The 18,466-nt window shown below is 40.2% G+C and overlaps 1 protein-coding gene across 8 annotated transcripts in view; it reads right to left on the bottom strand.

The window, feature by feature from the left end:
* LOC124720343 (zinc finger protein 724-like) overlaps window positions 1-16,630 on the bottom strand; it is a 115,011-nt gene extending 98,381 nt beyond the window's left edge. For 3 of the 8 annotated variants that reach the window (XM_047245667.1, XM_047245670.1, XM_047245674.1), the window contains exons 1-3: window positions 16,527-16,582; window positions 16,074-16,268; window positions 13,520-13,601 (exon numbers count right to left, since the gene is read on the bottom strand). In XM_047245667.1, the coding sequence (XP_047101623.1) occupies window positions 13,520-13,601; window positions 16,074-16,132 (141 nt within the window). In that variant the 5' untranslated portion in view covers window positions 16,133-16,268; window positions 16,527-16,582. Of the gene's footprint in view, window positions 1-13,519; window positions 13,602-15,974; window positions 16,269-16,526 lie in introns of all 8 variants that reach the window. The other 5 variants (XM_047245668.1, XM_047245671.1, XM_047245672.1 and 2 more) reach the window with 3 other exon arrangements.
* Between the last annotated feature and the right edge of the window lie 1,836 nt (window positions 16,631-18,466).

Below are 18,466 nucleotides of genomic sequence, written 5' to 3'. Positions count from 1 at the left end.
CCTGTCAATTGTTCCCTTATGCTCTCCCTGAAACTCTCTACAACCTCTGGTTCTTTCAGTTTATCCAGGTCCCATCTCCTTAAATTCCCACCTTTTTGCAGTTTCTTCAGTTTCAATCTGCAGTTCATAACCAATAGATTGTGGTCAGAATCCACATCTGCCCCTGGAAATGTCTTACAATTTAAAACCTGGTTCCTAAATCTCTGTCTTACCATTATATAATCTATCTGATACCTTTTAGTATCTCCAGGATTCTTCCAGGTATACAACCTTCTTTTATGATTCTTGAACCAAGTGTTAGCTATGATTAAGTTATGCTCTGTACAAAATTCTACAAGGCGGCTTCCTCTTTCATTTCTTCCCCCCCCAATCCATATTCACCTACTATGTTTCCTTCTCTCCCTTTTCCTACTGACGAATTCCAGTCACCCAGGACTATTAAATTTTCGTCTCCCTTCACTACCTGAATAATTTCTTTTATCTCGTCATACATTTCATCAATTTCTTCATCATCTGCAGAGCTAGTTGGCTTGGCTAGAAACACAGTAGACCACTTAAATTTTGGAAAGAGTGTACCAACGAAATAATGAAGCAAGATGATGTATGCAAAGAGAATGCTTTGAAGAGATATTTTGGGCAGAAGATAGAAAGAACACAGCAACATGTTATTAATTGATCTTTGTATTAATTAACTGCCTACAATAATACTAATATAATAGTGCAAATAATGATAACGATTTCATTATTATTACTGCCTGAGGCCAGGCCGGCTCCCTCTTTGACTTCCCACCCCAAACTGGTGTATGTCACTTCTTTTGCTCGGAGCTTCTGATGCCATGTGGCATTGTAGAGCCACGCAGGGTACAGAGACAGTATTTGCCTTTCAGCCAAACTTGAAAGAATGGAGTGACTTGTAGCTCTTTAAACATTTTGTCGAGTTAATAGTTGTAGGCACAGGTGTTAAAAAAGACAGAACATTTGTGTGGTCTCGGCTATCTGTATTTGCTGTTGGTTCTTCTCACTGAAAGTCACATTATGCAAGGAGCTTTCTTAACTGAAAAAACTGTCTGGTTTGGGTTGTATTGCACGACACAATAGTTTGTGGTGTTGCCTTGGAAGGGGTTATGGTAATGTCTAGCAACCAGATAAGCTTGTTATTCCTATTCAATTCCCCATGTTGAGCAGTGGATTCAATGATTTGGTAATCCTGAACACTGTTTTAAGTGTGACCATGTTTAGCTTTAGACCGAGTTTTTGATGAAAATCATCTGACAAGTCCATTGATCTGCAGAACTACTTTGGTCATGTGGTTGTATTAAGTGAGACTGACAGTGCAATTTAGATGTTCCCTTAGTCTGTTTTAATTTTCTACTGTTGTGGTACACTGATTGTCTTGGACCTTGACTCACTGTGTGCTCATCATCATAGTGTGGGTGATAACATTGCCTCTGTACATCAGCGTCATGGACTGCCACTGCAAGCTACCCTTGGGCTGCCTTCACCCAAGTAATGTAACTTACTGTTTGAAATTTGTACTAAAATGTTGTACATTTTGAAGTTTGGAGGTTTGTTGAGTCAAGTGCTCTTCTTGTTCATAGTGTTGATCCCTGTTAGCATGGCCACATGCTTATCGGTTCTATGTAAATCACACGTGTCATATTCAGATGTCATCTAGACCTGCGAAAGTATAGCCTGTTGGTAACTGGCACATTTGAGGTTCACAGGCTGGAAAAAGCAAAAGTGTGTAAAACAGTCAAGTGTTACTGAGTTCTGAAGGTTTTTTGTATGTTCGTTCACTGAGCACTTGTGAGCTGGAGAGTAAAAGAAATTTATTCTATGTCAAGGCTAGTTACTGCTTACTAAATTCAATTGTTCGACTTATTTTAAAGTTGTCATGGAGTGACCTTTTCTCACCTTTTATTTATTTATTGCTACAAGGTGGTTCAGACTACTAATTACTGGTTCTCCTTTTTAAATTGCGTTCTTGAACTGTTACGCATGTACATTCACTTATTGAATAACTCACGCATTTTCTATGGTATACCTTAATAGTATTTTCACTATGTCTGAAGCCAGCTATATCAATCTTGCACACTCATTCACTTATTAATTACTTAACTGCTCACTGGGGGCAAGATTTAAAGAGACTCTCTCTGCCTGCCTGAAGGCAGCTCTAGAAATCAGTGCACCTGTTTACTTTATTAAATTATCTAGATGACCTTGGACGTGTATTTTAAGAATTTCCTCGTTCTAGTAGTCCCAAGGCAGCTGTAAATTACTCTTTCTTCCAGTATAGCTATTCAGTTTTAACATTTGAGATGAGTTATCCTTCTGTGTTGTCTTAAAGAGCCATCTGTCTCCAAATATTTATTTGTTCATTTGTTGAAGCATTTGCCTAGTTGCAGTTTGTGAAGTTGGAAATTTTGAATCTAAAATCTACGAACTGGTGTCAAAAACAGTTTTTGTCTAACTATTGCCTCATTTAAATTGGTAGTAAACTAAGATGTGTAATGTCTTAAATTTGGAAAGTTCAGAGTGCTGTTTGTAATTCTGCTAATGTATCTGATTTTAGTTATTTTTCTTAAATAAATACATTTTAATAAACAATAGTGAATTATGTGAATACCTATCTGTCCAGTCCTTCCACTTAATTTCCACTTTTCCTGCTGGATGTTTGTTTGGTTGCTAACAGAGGACAGTTATTTTCCTGAAACTAAAGGGTGGCGGTATCCTAGTACTGTCATTCATCATGAAATGCTGCTGAACATTGGGTCCTGTGACTGTCCCGGATTGCCCTTATTGAAGAAGCAACAGTTTACAAATTAAAAGTGTCAGCTTCCACTTAAGGACAGTTTTACCAAACTTATAGCTCGTCTGCATGGCAGTGTGGAAACCCCTTGGTGATTAGTACCAACTGCATCAGGGGGAGAGGTGTTGCAGAAGCTGCTGGAGCTCCATCCATGACAACCTTATGGCAGAATGTACAGTGTTTAGAAAGAAGTCAGCCCCACCATAAGCAAATACATAGAATTCAGGCAACTTTATCCACTGGGATAATTGCTTGTGGGATATTCTACAATGTAATCTCTATTCTGAGCAGGTTAGATTAGCTCTGCAGTTACATGGGCAGGTGCATGACTTGCAAAGTTGAGTCAGCAAATTATGAGCAATAGGTGATGAACAAGAATCTACCACGAACAAATAACTGTTGGAAGTAGTACCAATGCTACATACAACTTTAAAGGACCAGAGGGGAACTCATTCAGAAATTACCTTACCAAATAATGTTACTGCTTCAAGCTGTAACGGAATTTTCAGTATAGAATGTAAGCCAGATGAAATCCATCCTGTGGATCACGGTCAAATTTATGTTTCATGCCGACGCTTTGGCCATCTCCAATAATGTTGTTGCCCCATGTTAAGCTGTGTTTTCAGTCGAATTTTACAGGAAAGTGCAACACCGAGGATGTTGTGGAAATAAATTATTGGGCTGAAATTCTCACCTCATTAAGAGTGCACTCAAGCATAAACACTTGTGGCTAGTGCTGTTTCCTCGTGAACCTTTTCCTAGGTACATAGATGAATGTGTATGGCCATTCCAGCTTTGGAATTGCAAATCACAGAGATACAAATACTCAATAATATATTAGAGAAAACGCAGCCACAGGACCCTTCATGGATTACCTTTGCTAATAAATACAAACCTTTGGCGAATTAGAGGCTTTGATGTCCACTATTGAAGCCTGAGTTTCACAGACAAGTGATGGGGATTTAAGTGTCATTATCAGGATGGGGATCGAGATTACAGGCAGTTTAGAAGGGGATCACCAATAAGGAACAAGTGTAGGATGTGTTTCTGGTGTTGAGCTCTCACTGGGAAAATTTTGCCTCTGGTTGGCAAAACTGAGTATTGGAAAATTTTCTTGGCCTGTGAAGTGGATAGTAATTAAAAATCTTAATTTTGGGGTGTGAATTTCTAAGTGGTAGTTAGATTGTCAAGGCAGGGTTGTTTATTTTAAAATTAACACAGCTGAAAAATTCAAGACGCTTGCTCCATCAAAGATGAAATGTATATGTGCTTTGACTAACAATTTGTTGTTCGATAGGATCATCAGGTCCTCAACCTCAGCCTATGTTTCTCCCATATTCTCAGTACCTATGGGCTACAGTGGCGTGTTTCATCCAGTTGTGAGTTATCATGCGGTTAATGAGAACATTGTGATTCTTCAGTTTCTCCCGGCGTATTTGTTGCTTGAACAGTCCACGGGTATACTGCCGGTTCATAGTGCCCAATGGGCACAATATTTCGGCGATCAGACATGTCAACATCGTCAGGTGCGCTGATGAACTGAGCTCCTGAGGGCGGGCAGCAGATTTAAATCCCCTCCCCCCACAGGCCACCCGCCCTCAGGAGCTCCTTTCGTCAGCGCACCTGACGATGGCGACATGTCTGATCGCCAAAATATTAAGCCTGTTGGACACTATGAACCGGCAGTATACCCATGGACTGTTCGAGCAATGAGAAGGTAGATTTGGAATCTGTGCCACATCCCAATCTGCATAATTCTTTCACTTGGTTCAGTGGGGGTCAGTATTTTACTGTCCAGGATCTCAATCAGGCATATAATCAGATCATGTTAACAGAGGATTCCAAGCATATTACTGACTTCTGTACAAACTGGAACCTCTACGATTTTAACAGGGTGCTCTTTGATTGTCAATGAGAGTTGCTGTTCTGTCTTGCCTTCAAGATTGTGTTTTGGGTGATTTCAAGTTGAAGTGTGTGTATAATTACCTATATGGCATGGTTATTTTTAGTGCTAGTCTGTCTGAACACCTGCAACATCTTGAGGCAGTCTTGGTTTACCAGAGGGTGGCAGGACTTACTGTCAAACCATCTAAAATCACACTGGCACATAGGTTTCATTCTTGGGACATCTTAGTTCCACTGATTGCATTAGAATTCACCAGGAGCATACTAGCAATTTGCAAAAATTCCCAGCTCCTAGAAATAAGAAAAATGTGGCACGGTTCATATGCTTGGATTTTTTTTTTTTTTTTTTTTTTTTTTTTTTTGCAAGTTCGTGCCCAATTTTACTAAATTAGAGGGATGCCTTAATAATTTAAGAAATTTCAAATGGGATGAAAGTCATCAGGAACCTTTTGAAGCCATTAAGGTGGCACTTGGTAAGCCACCAGCATTAGCCATACCCAATTTTGACCTCCCGTTCTAGTGGACGGACACCTGTTAGTCTTCTTGAGTAGAAAGTAGCAGCTGTCCTCCTGCAGGAACAGAGCGGGAGGGTAGGTGTGGTGGTTTGATGCCCTACAGCCTAAGCACCTTGGAAACTTTCACTTGCAGAAACGAAATATGAATGTGAAACCTTGGTGGTTCTGTTTGCCCTTGAAAAATTCAGATTTTATTTTGAACACCAGGAATATTGTTTAGAGACTGACAATCAAGCTCTTTGTTAGGCAAAATTGGGCCCACTGCTCATTCGGTCATTCGTATTTCTGCTTTTTGGTTTAAGGTGCAACGTATTACAGGACTGCATGTCCAAAAGAAGAACTGCAAGGTGATCATGTCCTGGTGAGAATTGCCACGGCTGGTTAACAGGGGTCTTAACAGAGGTCCCAGAGTTATTCATCAGTCTGAAGACCAACCAAGAGGGGAACCCCAGAATGGCTGGTATTAGGTGGAAGTTCTTGCAAGCCCAACAAGTGCAGGTGTACAGTCTGCATAAAGGGCTGCTTTTTCGTGAAGTATGTACCCAACAAACCCCACAATATGTTTACCCAACAAGCTGATAGTACCACTATTCCATCCCACCTGGGCAGTCATTTAGACATTTATAGAACTGTTGTCAAGATAAGACAACACATCAGACAGTCCTACCTGTGTAAGGATGTCCAGCGGTTAGTGGGTGAGTGAGACAGCAGTAAGGGAGCTGAGTTGAACCCGAACTCCCTCAAGGGGCTTTTGGAGTCTACCCATGAGGAATGCCTGATGTATAAATTTTTTACTGATTATATAGGTCCACTTCCTCATATGTGTGTGGGTGTTAGTCACCTATTAGTTATCATGAATGACTTTTCCCTTTTTTTTACTCATTCCGAACAGAGGAGTGACCATCCTGGAAACTATTCAGCATTTGTTATGAATTTCTTCTCTTTACCGGCCACCCAGGATGCTTGTTAGTAATAATGCTATTGATTTTGTTACCCAGCTATTCACAAGGTTCTGCTTTGACAATGGAATTAAGGATGTGGCCACCAATTCTTATTATCAGCATATTTTGCTGACCAGATGAACTGCAAGTTGAAGGCTGTGCTTATTTTCCACAACAAGGCTTAGACAAAGTGGGACATGTCAGTACCATGGCTCAATTTTGTCTTGAACACTGCACAACCCAAGTCTCTGAAGGCTGCTCCAGTATCCCCTATGCTAGCACATCCAGTCAATTCTCCTCTTGTCAACCTGTGTCAATCAATGATTTCCTTGCAGAACAAGTCACCCTAGCAGTAATACAGCAGAATTGGATCCAGGCTAGGCATATTACCAAAATTGCCCATGAGGGGCTAGCCGTCAGCTACAATCAGGGGCTAGATGGTTCAGTGGTGAGGTTTGGGACAGATTGTTGCTCCAAAAGCCTAATATTGCTCAAAAAGGGCAGTTAGGTTTCGCTAGCAAGCTGACTCCTCGGTTCTTGATAGCCTGTGAGAATGTCAGGGTCGTGAGCCATCGAACATCCTGGTTCTGAATTTACGCACGCGTAAAGCCTCACACATCAATCACCCAAGTCAGGGAGAGTCAGATGTAAGGGACTCCTTAATGGCAGGGAAGGGGGATTTTCATTTGGTGGGGGAAGCTGAGCCATGGCGGGCTCCCTCTTTGAATTCCAGTCCCATGTGCCTGGCATACATCAATTCTCACAGCTCTGAGCTCGTGAGCATTGTGGAGTCACACTGGGTCATGAGGAATGGCCGTGGATCTCACAGGCAGTCAGTGTCTTGAAGCCGGACTGGAGGGTGAGCCATACAGGGCTCGTGGGCGGCATGTGCTACTTGGCCGAACCTGATGTGCCATGATCACCATCACCACAACTTCCAATAATGGTAACTGCCATAGTCTGACCAGCCCCAACATTATCACCCATCTAAAAGCTGATGTGTCCACCTCTGGCACAGATAATAGCAGGGAGGGGAGATACTGTTGCATGGAAGCAATGAGGCCTTGGTAGATCACTGGAGAACGTTGGCACCTATCTGTACACTCAGGTCACCTCATTCCCATGAATTCTGGAAGGAGGATGATCTCTGGCATTATGCTAAATCACATCCCAGATGTGTTTGACCAGGTTCAGAGCTGGTGAGTTGGCCACCACATCAATTGGAACTCACCACTGTGTTCCTCAAACCATTCGATCACACTCCTGGCCTTGTGAAATGGCACATTATTTTGATGAAAAATGCCACTATCAGTGGGAAATATGATTGTCATGAAGTGGTGGACCTAACATTAATCATGGGCCTTGCCATTTGTGGGAGGCTTGCATGCCTCTGCGATACAGATAGCCCTACCGTAGTTGCAGCCGCAATGGAGGGGTGTCTTGAGAGGCCAGACAAATGTGTGGCTCCTAAAGAGGGGCAGCAACCTTTTCAGTAGTTGCAGGGGCAACAGTCGGGATGAAGGACTGCCTTGTAACATTAACCAAAACAGCCTTGCTGTGCTGGTACTGCGAACGGATGAGAGCAAGGGGAAACTACAGCCGTAATTTTTCCCGAGGGCATGCAGCTTCACTGTGTGGTTAAATGATGATGGCGTCCTCTTGGGTAAAATATACCGGATGTATAGTCCCCCATTCAGATCTCTGGGTAGGGATTACTCAGGACTTTGTTATCAGGAGGAGGAGTAGGAGATTTGTGTTTATCGTCCTGCCGACGAGGCCATTAGAGACGGAGCACAAGCTCGGATTGGGATAGAATGGGAAAGGAAATCGGCCGTGCCCTTTCAAAGGAACCAGCCCGGTATTTGCCTGAAACGATTTAGGGCAATCAAATAAAACCTAAATCAGGATGGCCGGAGACGGGTTTGAACTGTCGTCCTCCTGAATGCGAGTCCGGTGAGCTAACCACTGCACCACCTCGCTTGGTTTCATTATCAGGAGAAAGAAAACTGGCATTCTATGGATTAGAGAGTGGAATGTCAAATCCCTTAATTGGGCAGTTCAGTTAGAAAATTTAAAAAGGGAACTGGATGGGTTAAAGTGGGAATTAGTGAAGTTCAATGGCAGGAGGAACAAGACTTCTGGTCAGGAGAATACAGGGTTATAAATACAAAATCAAATAGGGGTAACAGAGGAGTAGGTTTAATAATGAAAACAATATGATTGCAGAGTTCGAATACACCATGGTCACAGTTCCTACAATACTACACTATCACAGACGTCTGGTAACACCGTGTACTACAGTTGGTCTGTGTGCGGAGATAAATGCAGAATAACAATAGCAGCAATACATGCGGACACTGCGACAGCTAGACCAAACCACAACAGTGCACTACAGGCACAATCGTAAACACGAGTCGTCATCGTAAACATGTCCCTGCAGATGCTGCTCGCCGACCGTGGCCCGTGTTTGTTACAACACGCAACTGAACGTCGGAGGTTTCAAGCGTCAACTTTAGGTTACAATATCTCCGGAGGTAATTAACATTTTACAATGCAACAAACAGCACTGATTACATATTTGTTTATATGTTCAGATGTGCTAACAAAACTAATGGGGTTCCATTTAAAAAAAAACATAGGTTTGTGTTAAAAACATACCTCCGTGCATTTTTTTTATGGTTTGTATTAACCAATTACACTAGCCCCTCTCCTCACATTCGGTCTGCGGAATCGATTTGTCAGTATTTGATGTGGTTTACGAAATATATCCAGCGGTAATGTTAGGTGACTCTTCCTGTATAGAGGGGTTAGAGGGGTCTATATAAGGGCAATGTTATTGAAATGGAAGAGGACGTAGATGAAACTGGAGATATGATACTGCATGAAGAATTTGAGAAATCACTGAAAGACGTATGTCGAACCAAGGCCCTGGGAGTAGACAACACCCATTAGGGCTACTGATAGCCTTGGGAGAGCCAGCCTTGACAAAACTCTACCATCTGGTGAGCAAGAGGTATGAGAAAGGCAAAATACCCTCAGACTTCAAGAAGAATATAATAATTGCAATCCCAAAGAAAGCAAGTCCTGACAGGTGCGAAAATTACCTAACTATCAGTTTAATAAGTCATGGCTGCAAAATACTAACATGAACTCTTTAGAGACGAATTGAAAAACTGGTAGAAGCTGAACTCGGGGAAGATTGTTTGAATTCTGTAGAAATGGAACATGCGAGGCAATACAGACCCTATGACTTATCTTAGAAGATGGATTAAGGAAAGACAAAGCTACATTGCTAGCATTTGTACACTTAGAGAAAGCTTTTAACAATCTTGACTGGAACACTCTTTCAAATTCTGAAGGTGGCGGTTGTCAAATACGGGGAGCGAAAAACTATTTACAATTTCTGCAGAAACCAGATGGCATTAATAAGAGTTGAGGGGCATGAAAGGGAAGCAGTGGTTGGGAAGGGAGTGAGACAGGGTTGTAGCCTATCCTCGTTGTTCAATCTGTATATTAAACAAGCAGTAAAGGTAACAAAAGAAAAATATGGAGTAGGAATTAAAATCCAGAGAGAAGAAATAAAAATGTTGAGGTTTGCTGATGAAATTGTAATTCTGTCAGAGACAGCAAAGGACCTGGAAGAGCAGTTGAACGGAATGTTCAGTGAATTCAGAGGAGGATGCAAGATGAACATAAACAAAAGCAAAGAGGGTATAACAAAATGTAGATGAATTAAATCAGGTGCTGCTTATGCAATTAGATTAGGAAATGATACAATTGAAGTAGATGAGTTTTGCTATTTGTGGAGCAAAATAACGCATGATGGTCAAAATAGAGAGGATATAAAGTGTAGACTGGCAATGGCAAGGGAAGTGTTTCTGAAGAAGGAAAATTTGTTAACATCAAGCACTGATTTAAGTGTCGTTTGGGGAGACCAAGGCATGAATGCACTAAACAGAGTCAGGAGGAAGTAGGTTGCAGTAGTTACTTGGAGATGAAGAAGCTTGCACAGGATAGAGTAGCATGGAGAGCTGCATCAAACCAGCCTCAGGACTAAAGATCACAACAGAAGGGGTGGGTGTGGTTTGCAACCAGTTTACAATACTCCTTTTCTGACAGTGTCTCACAGAAGCTCCACTGGACCAATGGATGCCCACATGGACGTTTCCCAGAGTATAATGCAGGCCCTGCCAGTACACGAGTCAAGGAGCTGGTCCTGTTGTGGGTGACAGAAATGCACCCTCCCAAAGGCATGATGAAGGTATCAGGATTCATCACATCAGGCAATGCTCTGCCATTGTGCCAACATCCAGCATCAATAGTTACATGCCTATTTCAGTTGTAATTGTCGATGTTGTGGCGTTAACACTGGCACACTGATGGGTCATCAGCTGCACAGACTCATCATTAGGAGTGTTTGGAGCATTGTGCATGCAGACACTTTTACTCTGCCCAGCATTAATGTCTGATGTTAGTTATGCCACAGTTTGCTGCCTGTCTCGTTTTACCAGTCTGCCTAGCCTATGATATGTACCACCTGTCATGAGGGGTGCTTGTCCCATCACACAATGTCTGGACATGGTTTCACTTTTGTTTCACCATGTGTTGAAGACAACCACCACAGCACTCATCAAACACCCAACAAGTTGTGCACTTTCCAAAATACTCATGCCAAGCCTTCCGGCCAGCAAAATCTGCTCTCAGTCAAACTCTGATCATGTGCATTCCCCATTCTATCAGTGATTATAATGTTTTGACTGATGTGAATATGGATACAATATTATCACTTCCAAATGAATGCTGGGCAATGCCAAGGGAACTATTCTGCAACATTCGAGGCAATTGTCAAATGCATTGATTTATTACAATTGTGTACTGGAAAACAATGAGTCCAAATTTTTATTCTGTTCTTAATATCAGTGAAGTATGACTTGTCATGTGTACTGCTCTGTCGATGTTTCCACTCTCCTGACACAATATGCACCACCCTCCTGCTGGAGAGTTCTGAACTGCAGATTGTAACATAGGTGTGTGTTATTTAACTGTGTTGGCACATGAGAAAACCCTCAGAAAACAGAGCACAAATTCAAATAGTTCATCCACACATGGAGCACCCTCTCCTTCAGCATAACAATGCCAGACCATACAGAAGTGTTTCTGCACTTGCAACCTTTGATTCATTATTATCGATCATCCTCCATAATGTCCCAGCTTGACCCAATGAATTTTCAACTGTTTCCAAAACTTTAAGAACACCTTCAAGGATAATAGTGATGAATTGGTGTGGGCAGAGGTGAGGCTGGGGTTCTGCCAACAAAGTCAAAGATTCTACAGTGATGACACCAACAACTAGGATGTCTCATTGGGAGGAAAGTGTTCACTGCCAGGGTGACTATGTTTGAAATAAATATATAAACATGAAGAATAAAAATGTAAAATGTTTATAAAGTTTGTTTTGATTAAAATGCTTCAATAATTTTCAAATAAAAATTTTGAGCCATTACTTTACAGCAAGTCTCATGGCCAAAATATACACCAATAAAATTTAAGTTTTAATTAATTAGACAAAGACCACGGCTTTCAATTTATATAATGTCAACGTGCATCTCTTGAAGTCATAGGGAAGTTCAGTCCATTAACTAACACAGGACACAATGTAGAAGAAGACTTCTTGTGGGTATAAGTTACATTCTGGGCACCATCTGGATTTTTCGGTAAACATTAGGCTGTGCTATTGGTCAATTTGTTACCACATCCTTTATTTGGCTTTCATATTTCTTGGGTTTCTCAGCTCACAGCTACACTGCCACCTTTCAACCTAGGCTAGGCCTTGAGCTACACTATGGATCAGTCTCTCACCACAACATATGTTTCAAGGGGGGATGGGATCCTAAACCCCATTTTAAACTTTTAGCTTTTGAATAGTCCTCACATTCAGGTGCAAGATCAATGACTGTTCAAACTGCTTTTCATTCACACAATATGTGTTGTGCATACATATTCCATATGCCAAACCATCATTACATCAGGGGTCAAAGCCACAGCCTGAACTTTATTGGATCTAACCACTCTTTTACTGTATTTCATAAAATTTAGTACATTTACTTTCTATCATTCTCATAGTGATGGTTTAGGATTACTGTTGTGATACTGCTAGTCAAATTAATTGCAAGCTGTTCACGAAGTTTGAATGAAATATAATGAATCACTCACATATATTCAAACGCAAATGTGGCATTAATGCTATCACAGTACTTCTGCAGTTGCACCCAAGATTTATATCGAAACAAATAAATATGTTCAGCACAGATAGTTCGCAAGTAGTTTGCATGATTGTGTCAGGACCCTCAATTCTGTTTTACAGAATAAATATACTAGTGGCGCGAAGTGAATTTGTATGACTGCTGACAGCTGAATACCCCACAAATGGTTGCACTGCATCAGATTTTAAGTGACAAATATATGTCAGATTATTTCCATCAGTAACTGGAGTATCCTGTGTAACAATGTGCAGCAAATGCAGAAAGTGGTTATGAACAAACCTGTCAATATTTAATGTATAACTCAATAGCTTCACCAAACCTTTGCTGCCGAAATGACATGGATATCGAAACAAATGTTCAGCACAGATAGTTCACAAGTAGTTTGTGTGATTGTGTCAGGACCCTCAATTCTGATTGTCAGAATAAAAATACTAGCGGCATCTGCATTCTGCACCTACAGGCTGTGTAACAATTTATGCTTCCATGTATTCTTTGCCTGAAATTTATATTTACTGCTGAGAGTTCTACTTACACTTTATTCACATATTCAAAGTCAACACCTAATGTTAATAGTACTACAAAATGTACTCCTCAGATTATTGACCATGTGAATGTCACTTCAAATTATTCGCAAATAATTTGTTTTACATCATCAATAAATAAATTACAATTCCATTGCACGATACACTGTAATAATGCATTAACTGCACCCATACCATTTATAAATTTAATGGCACTGCTCACATTCACAATAGTCATAGTTATTCGTAAGTTGCACATTAAGGTTCTTACTTAAAAGAAGTGTATACAGAGCAGAATATACCCACTTTATCAGTATAATTGGGTTTTGCATTAAAATTTTCCATGTTTACTGAACATCAAATTGAAACTCTTGCTCAATTCTATGCGAGGTTTAGTACAACACTAATTTCAATGCACTGTGCAAAATTTTACATATAAGACAGTTCATCAGTTTTTTAGTAAACAGAATTACTCATGTTTCCAGCAGTATGACATGAATTGTATGTATTCACTTATGATACTACACACAGAAAAACACTGAAGAAATACAAGTAAGCCACTTACCATGGAGTGTAACTCAGTTTGTACTTCATCTGTTTCCTCTTTTTTAATCCACATTGTTGGCACCTGGTACATAGCTTCAGTTCTACAGTGTGGGGAAAGAAAAGCAATCAAATAAGATCAGCTGTACACAGTTTCCATTGTTACCATGAGGTATAGCTCAAAGACAGTATTATCACTCATCTACTGGGTGCATAAATGGGTGATTACACAGGAAACTGATTCTAAGTGGTTGAGGAAAAGTGTGTTCAGTGACAAATTGATTTACATTTCTCAGGTTATGAAGGGTGGGTACAATCATAAAATACTATGCACTGGAAACGGAGAAGTTACAGTTGCAACTGCTCCTTTGTAACACTGGCTTATGGATACTGTCTTATTGTGACAATTATGGAAGATATGTATTTTTTTTGGTGCATTCACTAACTTTGGCATTACGAACAAAGCAGTCAATAGATTGCAGCGAAATTATTGAATATCACCAAATATTTAATTCTATACTTCATTCGTTGTGTTATTTTCAGTCTCATAGGGACATGATGAAAATCCAGACGTATGGATTGTTTGCTTATCAGCGAATGTGCGTTTTCAACATAGGTATTACTGAAACTTTCTTCATCTGTATTCATTCACAATTGTATACTCAATTTACAGTAAACAATTTGGAATCTTTACCTGCTATTAAAGATAAACATATACCTGTGCTGTAGATTGCACACTGCAATGTGGAAGTTCTCATTCTTGATTACCATCAAGATTAAACATTGTTGAGTTTTTTCTTACAACACTGATTCCCAGAAACGACTTCCTACTAACTGTAACTATGATGAAGATCTATTGAGTTCTGATGAATGCTTTTTGTTAGAGAAACTACAGTTAATTTGAACCTCGTATTTCGACAGTTACTGAATAATGTTAGAGTATTCTTATACAGAACTCCATTAAAACTAACACTACAGCAAACTGGTATTTACACATGATTAGACGAATACTAACGACACGAATAACCAAAGCACAGTGAAAATTAACAAAATGCAACAGACTTAATAACTTCTACAGCATTTCCTGTCATACGAACATGCTCAAACCGTGAAATGGTGTAGTAGCTGTGGGCACTTGAAATGCGATGACGTTAGCCGAAAATACAGAAGCTTCCGATCCCGCCCGTCTGCTTCGACGCATGTCACAAATATGGCGGAAACGACCATAAACCACGATTCCAATATGGCGCATATAAAGTCGTTACGTACACATTATGAGGACGAAAATACATCGGAAAACAGAGACACGTTCCACAAAAAGCCTAATGACTAACGGGACAAGCGCGGGATATTGGGGTTTTTGGGTGGGGACAAAATATAAACAAATTTAGACACCCACCCCCATACAAAACAAAACGACGAAAAAAACCGACATCACAAAACTCCACAAATACCACTAAACAATATCATCTGGAATCGGACACTTCCCTTGACCTATATAGCTCAACAGTAGCTAGCGATCCCATAAATTAGGATCAAACACTTCCCTTGACCTATATAGCACAAAAACATCTCCCGATACCTGCGCACTGTCAATTTTATCCATCATATTCATTCCTGAACGAAAACAACAACCGATCAATTTTACTAAAATTACCACAAGATGTACAGCGAACAACACTAAATTAATCTTCACACAAAATCGTTAACTCACTGAAACGAATTCGACTACAAACAGCCGACACTCGAACAGTTATGGATAATGAGCAAGAGCAAACTGAGCCCATTACATCACACAAACGAGAACTCTGAATATACCACCAAAGAGGACCACAAACCACAACACGACGACATCTACAAACATGCCACACACTCAAACCAAACTCCGCGCCGTCATGACGTCACACACAACACCCTTACGTCACGGGTCAAAGCCGACGCGTGGGATCGGACGCTTCTGTCGACCCCTTTCTTCCTCTGTGTTCATTCACGGATGTATACCCAATTTACAGTAGGCACCATTATTTTGGAATCTTTACATGCTATTAAAGAAAACCACATACCTGCAATGCGGAATTTCTCATTTTTTATTACTATCAAGATTAAAGATTGGTTAGTTTTTTCTTACAAAACTGATGTACTGAAACGACTTCCCACTATCTGTATATATTATGTATGACCTAAGTTCTGATGACATGTAATGCTTTATTAGACAAATTACAGTTAAGTTCATCTGTACCTCGTATTTCGCCAGTTCCTAAATATTGTTAAAGAATTCTTACACAGAACTCCAGTAAAACACACACACTACAACACACTAGTATTTACACATGATTAGACGAATATTACCGACACGAATAATCAAAGCACAGTGTAAACTAACAAAATGCAACACAATTACAGCATTTCCTTTCATGCAAACATACTCAAACCATGAAATGAGGAAGTAACTGTTGGCATCTGAAAAAAATGCTTACGTTAGCCCTAAAATCTGGAGCCGCTGTATGACTACATCAGATCACAGCAAATTATCATCACAAACGTTATTACACCTAAGTCAACATAACCGTACTAACATAGTGATTGTTCGAACTTCACTGTCCACCTTTCCTCGTATGTCACGCATGGCAATCATTGCATAGACAAACTGCTCCTGACAACACGTCACAATCTTAGCCGATACTTTTTTGAAGATACACGTAATGATTTTACCGGGCAGACCAAAACAGCAAGCACTAGTAAATCAGGTATTTGATTGTTATGAACATAACCTGAAAAAATTACAACATTCACACACCATCACCAAGCATACTATAGGTGATGTGATCACAATTAAATAAAGAATAAAACAAAAGAAGACAGCAGCATCAAATATAGCTACCACAGTGTCTGCAACAGATATCATCGAACTATTACACTCATCATACTCAACTGTTATGGTAATAGAAATGAAGTACCATGTGAATTTACTTCGGAAACAATTTTTTTCACTAATTTTTGTTTGCAGTTTATAAACGCTTATAGATTACCTGGAGTATGTCACACACAAATTTCCGCAAAACCAAGAGATTGCAGCTGATTGCATACACGAACGAGCAAAACCAATGAGCTTGCAGCAAGACAAAGCACTATGCTGTGGGCTGTGACAGAAGCAGTATCAAAGAACTAAAAAGATAAAGTGCGAAAATTAAATTCCATAGGATGTTCAATCTCTTTGGTAAATACGTATTGTTATTTTAGTACAACAACTAGATAACATAAAATAGCTGTTATTGAAGGAATCCGTTTGAAAATTTCTTGGACTTTTAAATCTTCACTGTACTGTGTGGGAACACTGATCTGAACAGGGATATCACATGATTGTAATTTTCCTTTGTTACAGGGAGCACGCGCATCTACAGGGTGGTTGACAGAGAGTCTTGTTGATTTTCCGTGTTGTTTTCTCGTTAGAGTTATGAGCTCTAAACACTTCGTCAAAGTTTTCATTAAATCACATAACAAATGGACGCTGTTTTATGACATTCCCATCCGAAGAAGGAAGGAAGATCGTATTTAACGCCACATGGACATCAAGGTAATTAGAGACAGTGCACAAGCTCGGATTGTGTTAAGGATGGGGAAGGAAATCGGCTGTGCCGTTTCAAATAAAACATCCTGGCTTTTGCTTCGAGCCATTTAGGGAAGTCACGCAACACCTAAATCTCTATGGTCAGATACTGGTTTGAACAATCGTTCTTCCAATTGCGAGTCCAGTAATCGGTCTTAGTAATCTGACTGGTTTCCTTTTCAAATCTTCTTTTGTAACAGCAATGTAATGAATCGGATGATACAGCCAGTTGATAATCTTCTCACGGGTTGTTTGATGAACAATATAAGGTTAGTCACTCCCTTCTTGTCGCATATTCACCAACAATATTCCAGTCAGCAGGCCAGTTCACTTTAACCAACTTTTTTAAAATTCTGTAGTTATTGCCAAAGGCAATGAGATACATTCCATTTCACTGTGAGAATAAGCATAAATTTTAACTCAATGAATTCTAGGTTAGCTTTTCCAGTGTTTGATTAATTCTAGGTTAGATATTTCCTGAATAGCGGACGAGCATGTCGCAGCAACAAATTTGTTTGGATTCTGCCCTGCGCAACAATCGCTAAAATGAGCTTTACCATTGTTGGTAGAGACTTCAGCATCCATACAAACAGCTTTCTATCTCGCATCTTACTCGTTTTCCCTATATTTCCGAGCACATGAAACAGTCTTCTTATTTTGACTTTATGGCACTGTCTGAAAAATTGAAAAAAATCAGTCGCTGCTTGTAAAACAAAGTATTGTTCATGAGATCAGTTATTGTCAACAAAACTTGCTGGAAACAGCAATTGCAGCTTACAATTCTTTTATATAAGTTTTGGGCCCACTCCATCTCTTGTACCTTCTCCTCTTGAGCCCTGTCTTCTTCTAAAAGGTGAGCATTATAATTAGGTGTAAATGCATCTTTATTGACTCCAGGCCATGTACAAACATCACTGATCTTTATGACTACGAAGTCTTTCATGACGGAGTCCTTGCACAAAAAGTTCTCGGTTTACTTGCCGCATCAGATTTGGATAACATCCAAAGCTTTCGATGACTACCTCCATCATCTTCGTCAGGGGTGAAACTGACTGTCGTGGACCAGTGAGGCTTCCGCTTTTATAAGCAGTGGATGGCATCTCATTGGCTGGATTACGTCACGGTGAAAACGGCGCGTACCGAGGTGGCGGCCTCTATATCTATAGATTTTCTTTGCGCGCTTTATCCAGCGTTGCTTGCAGCGCCATCCATCGCACAAGGTGGAGAACTGCGAGGAATGTCAGAAGTCTCCCTATGCGCTTTTTTCTTTATCAATTGCGCGCTTCCATGCATTCCTGAGTGCATAACCAGAGCCTCTGTAGAAGTTATTTTCACAGAGTCTAATTTCAACTGCTTCCCTGA

Source organism: Schistocerca piceifrons, chromosome 11 (genome assembly GCF_021461385.2).
Source record: "Schistocerca piceifrons isolate TAMUIC-IGC-003096 chromosome 11, iqSchPice1.1, whole genome shotgun sequence".
NCBI lineage: Eukaryota > Metazoa > Arthropoda > Insecta > Orthoptera > Acrididae > Schistocerca > Schistocerca piceifrons.
Note: the sequence above shows the minus strand (reverse complement) of the source record. Positions and strands in the feature narration are given on the sequence as shown.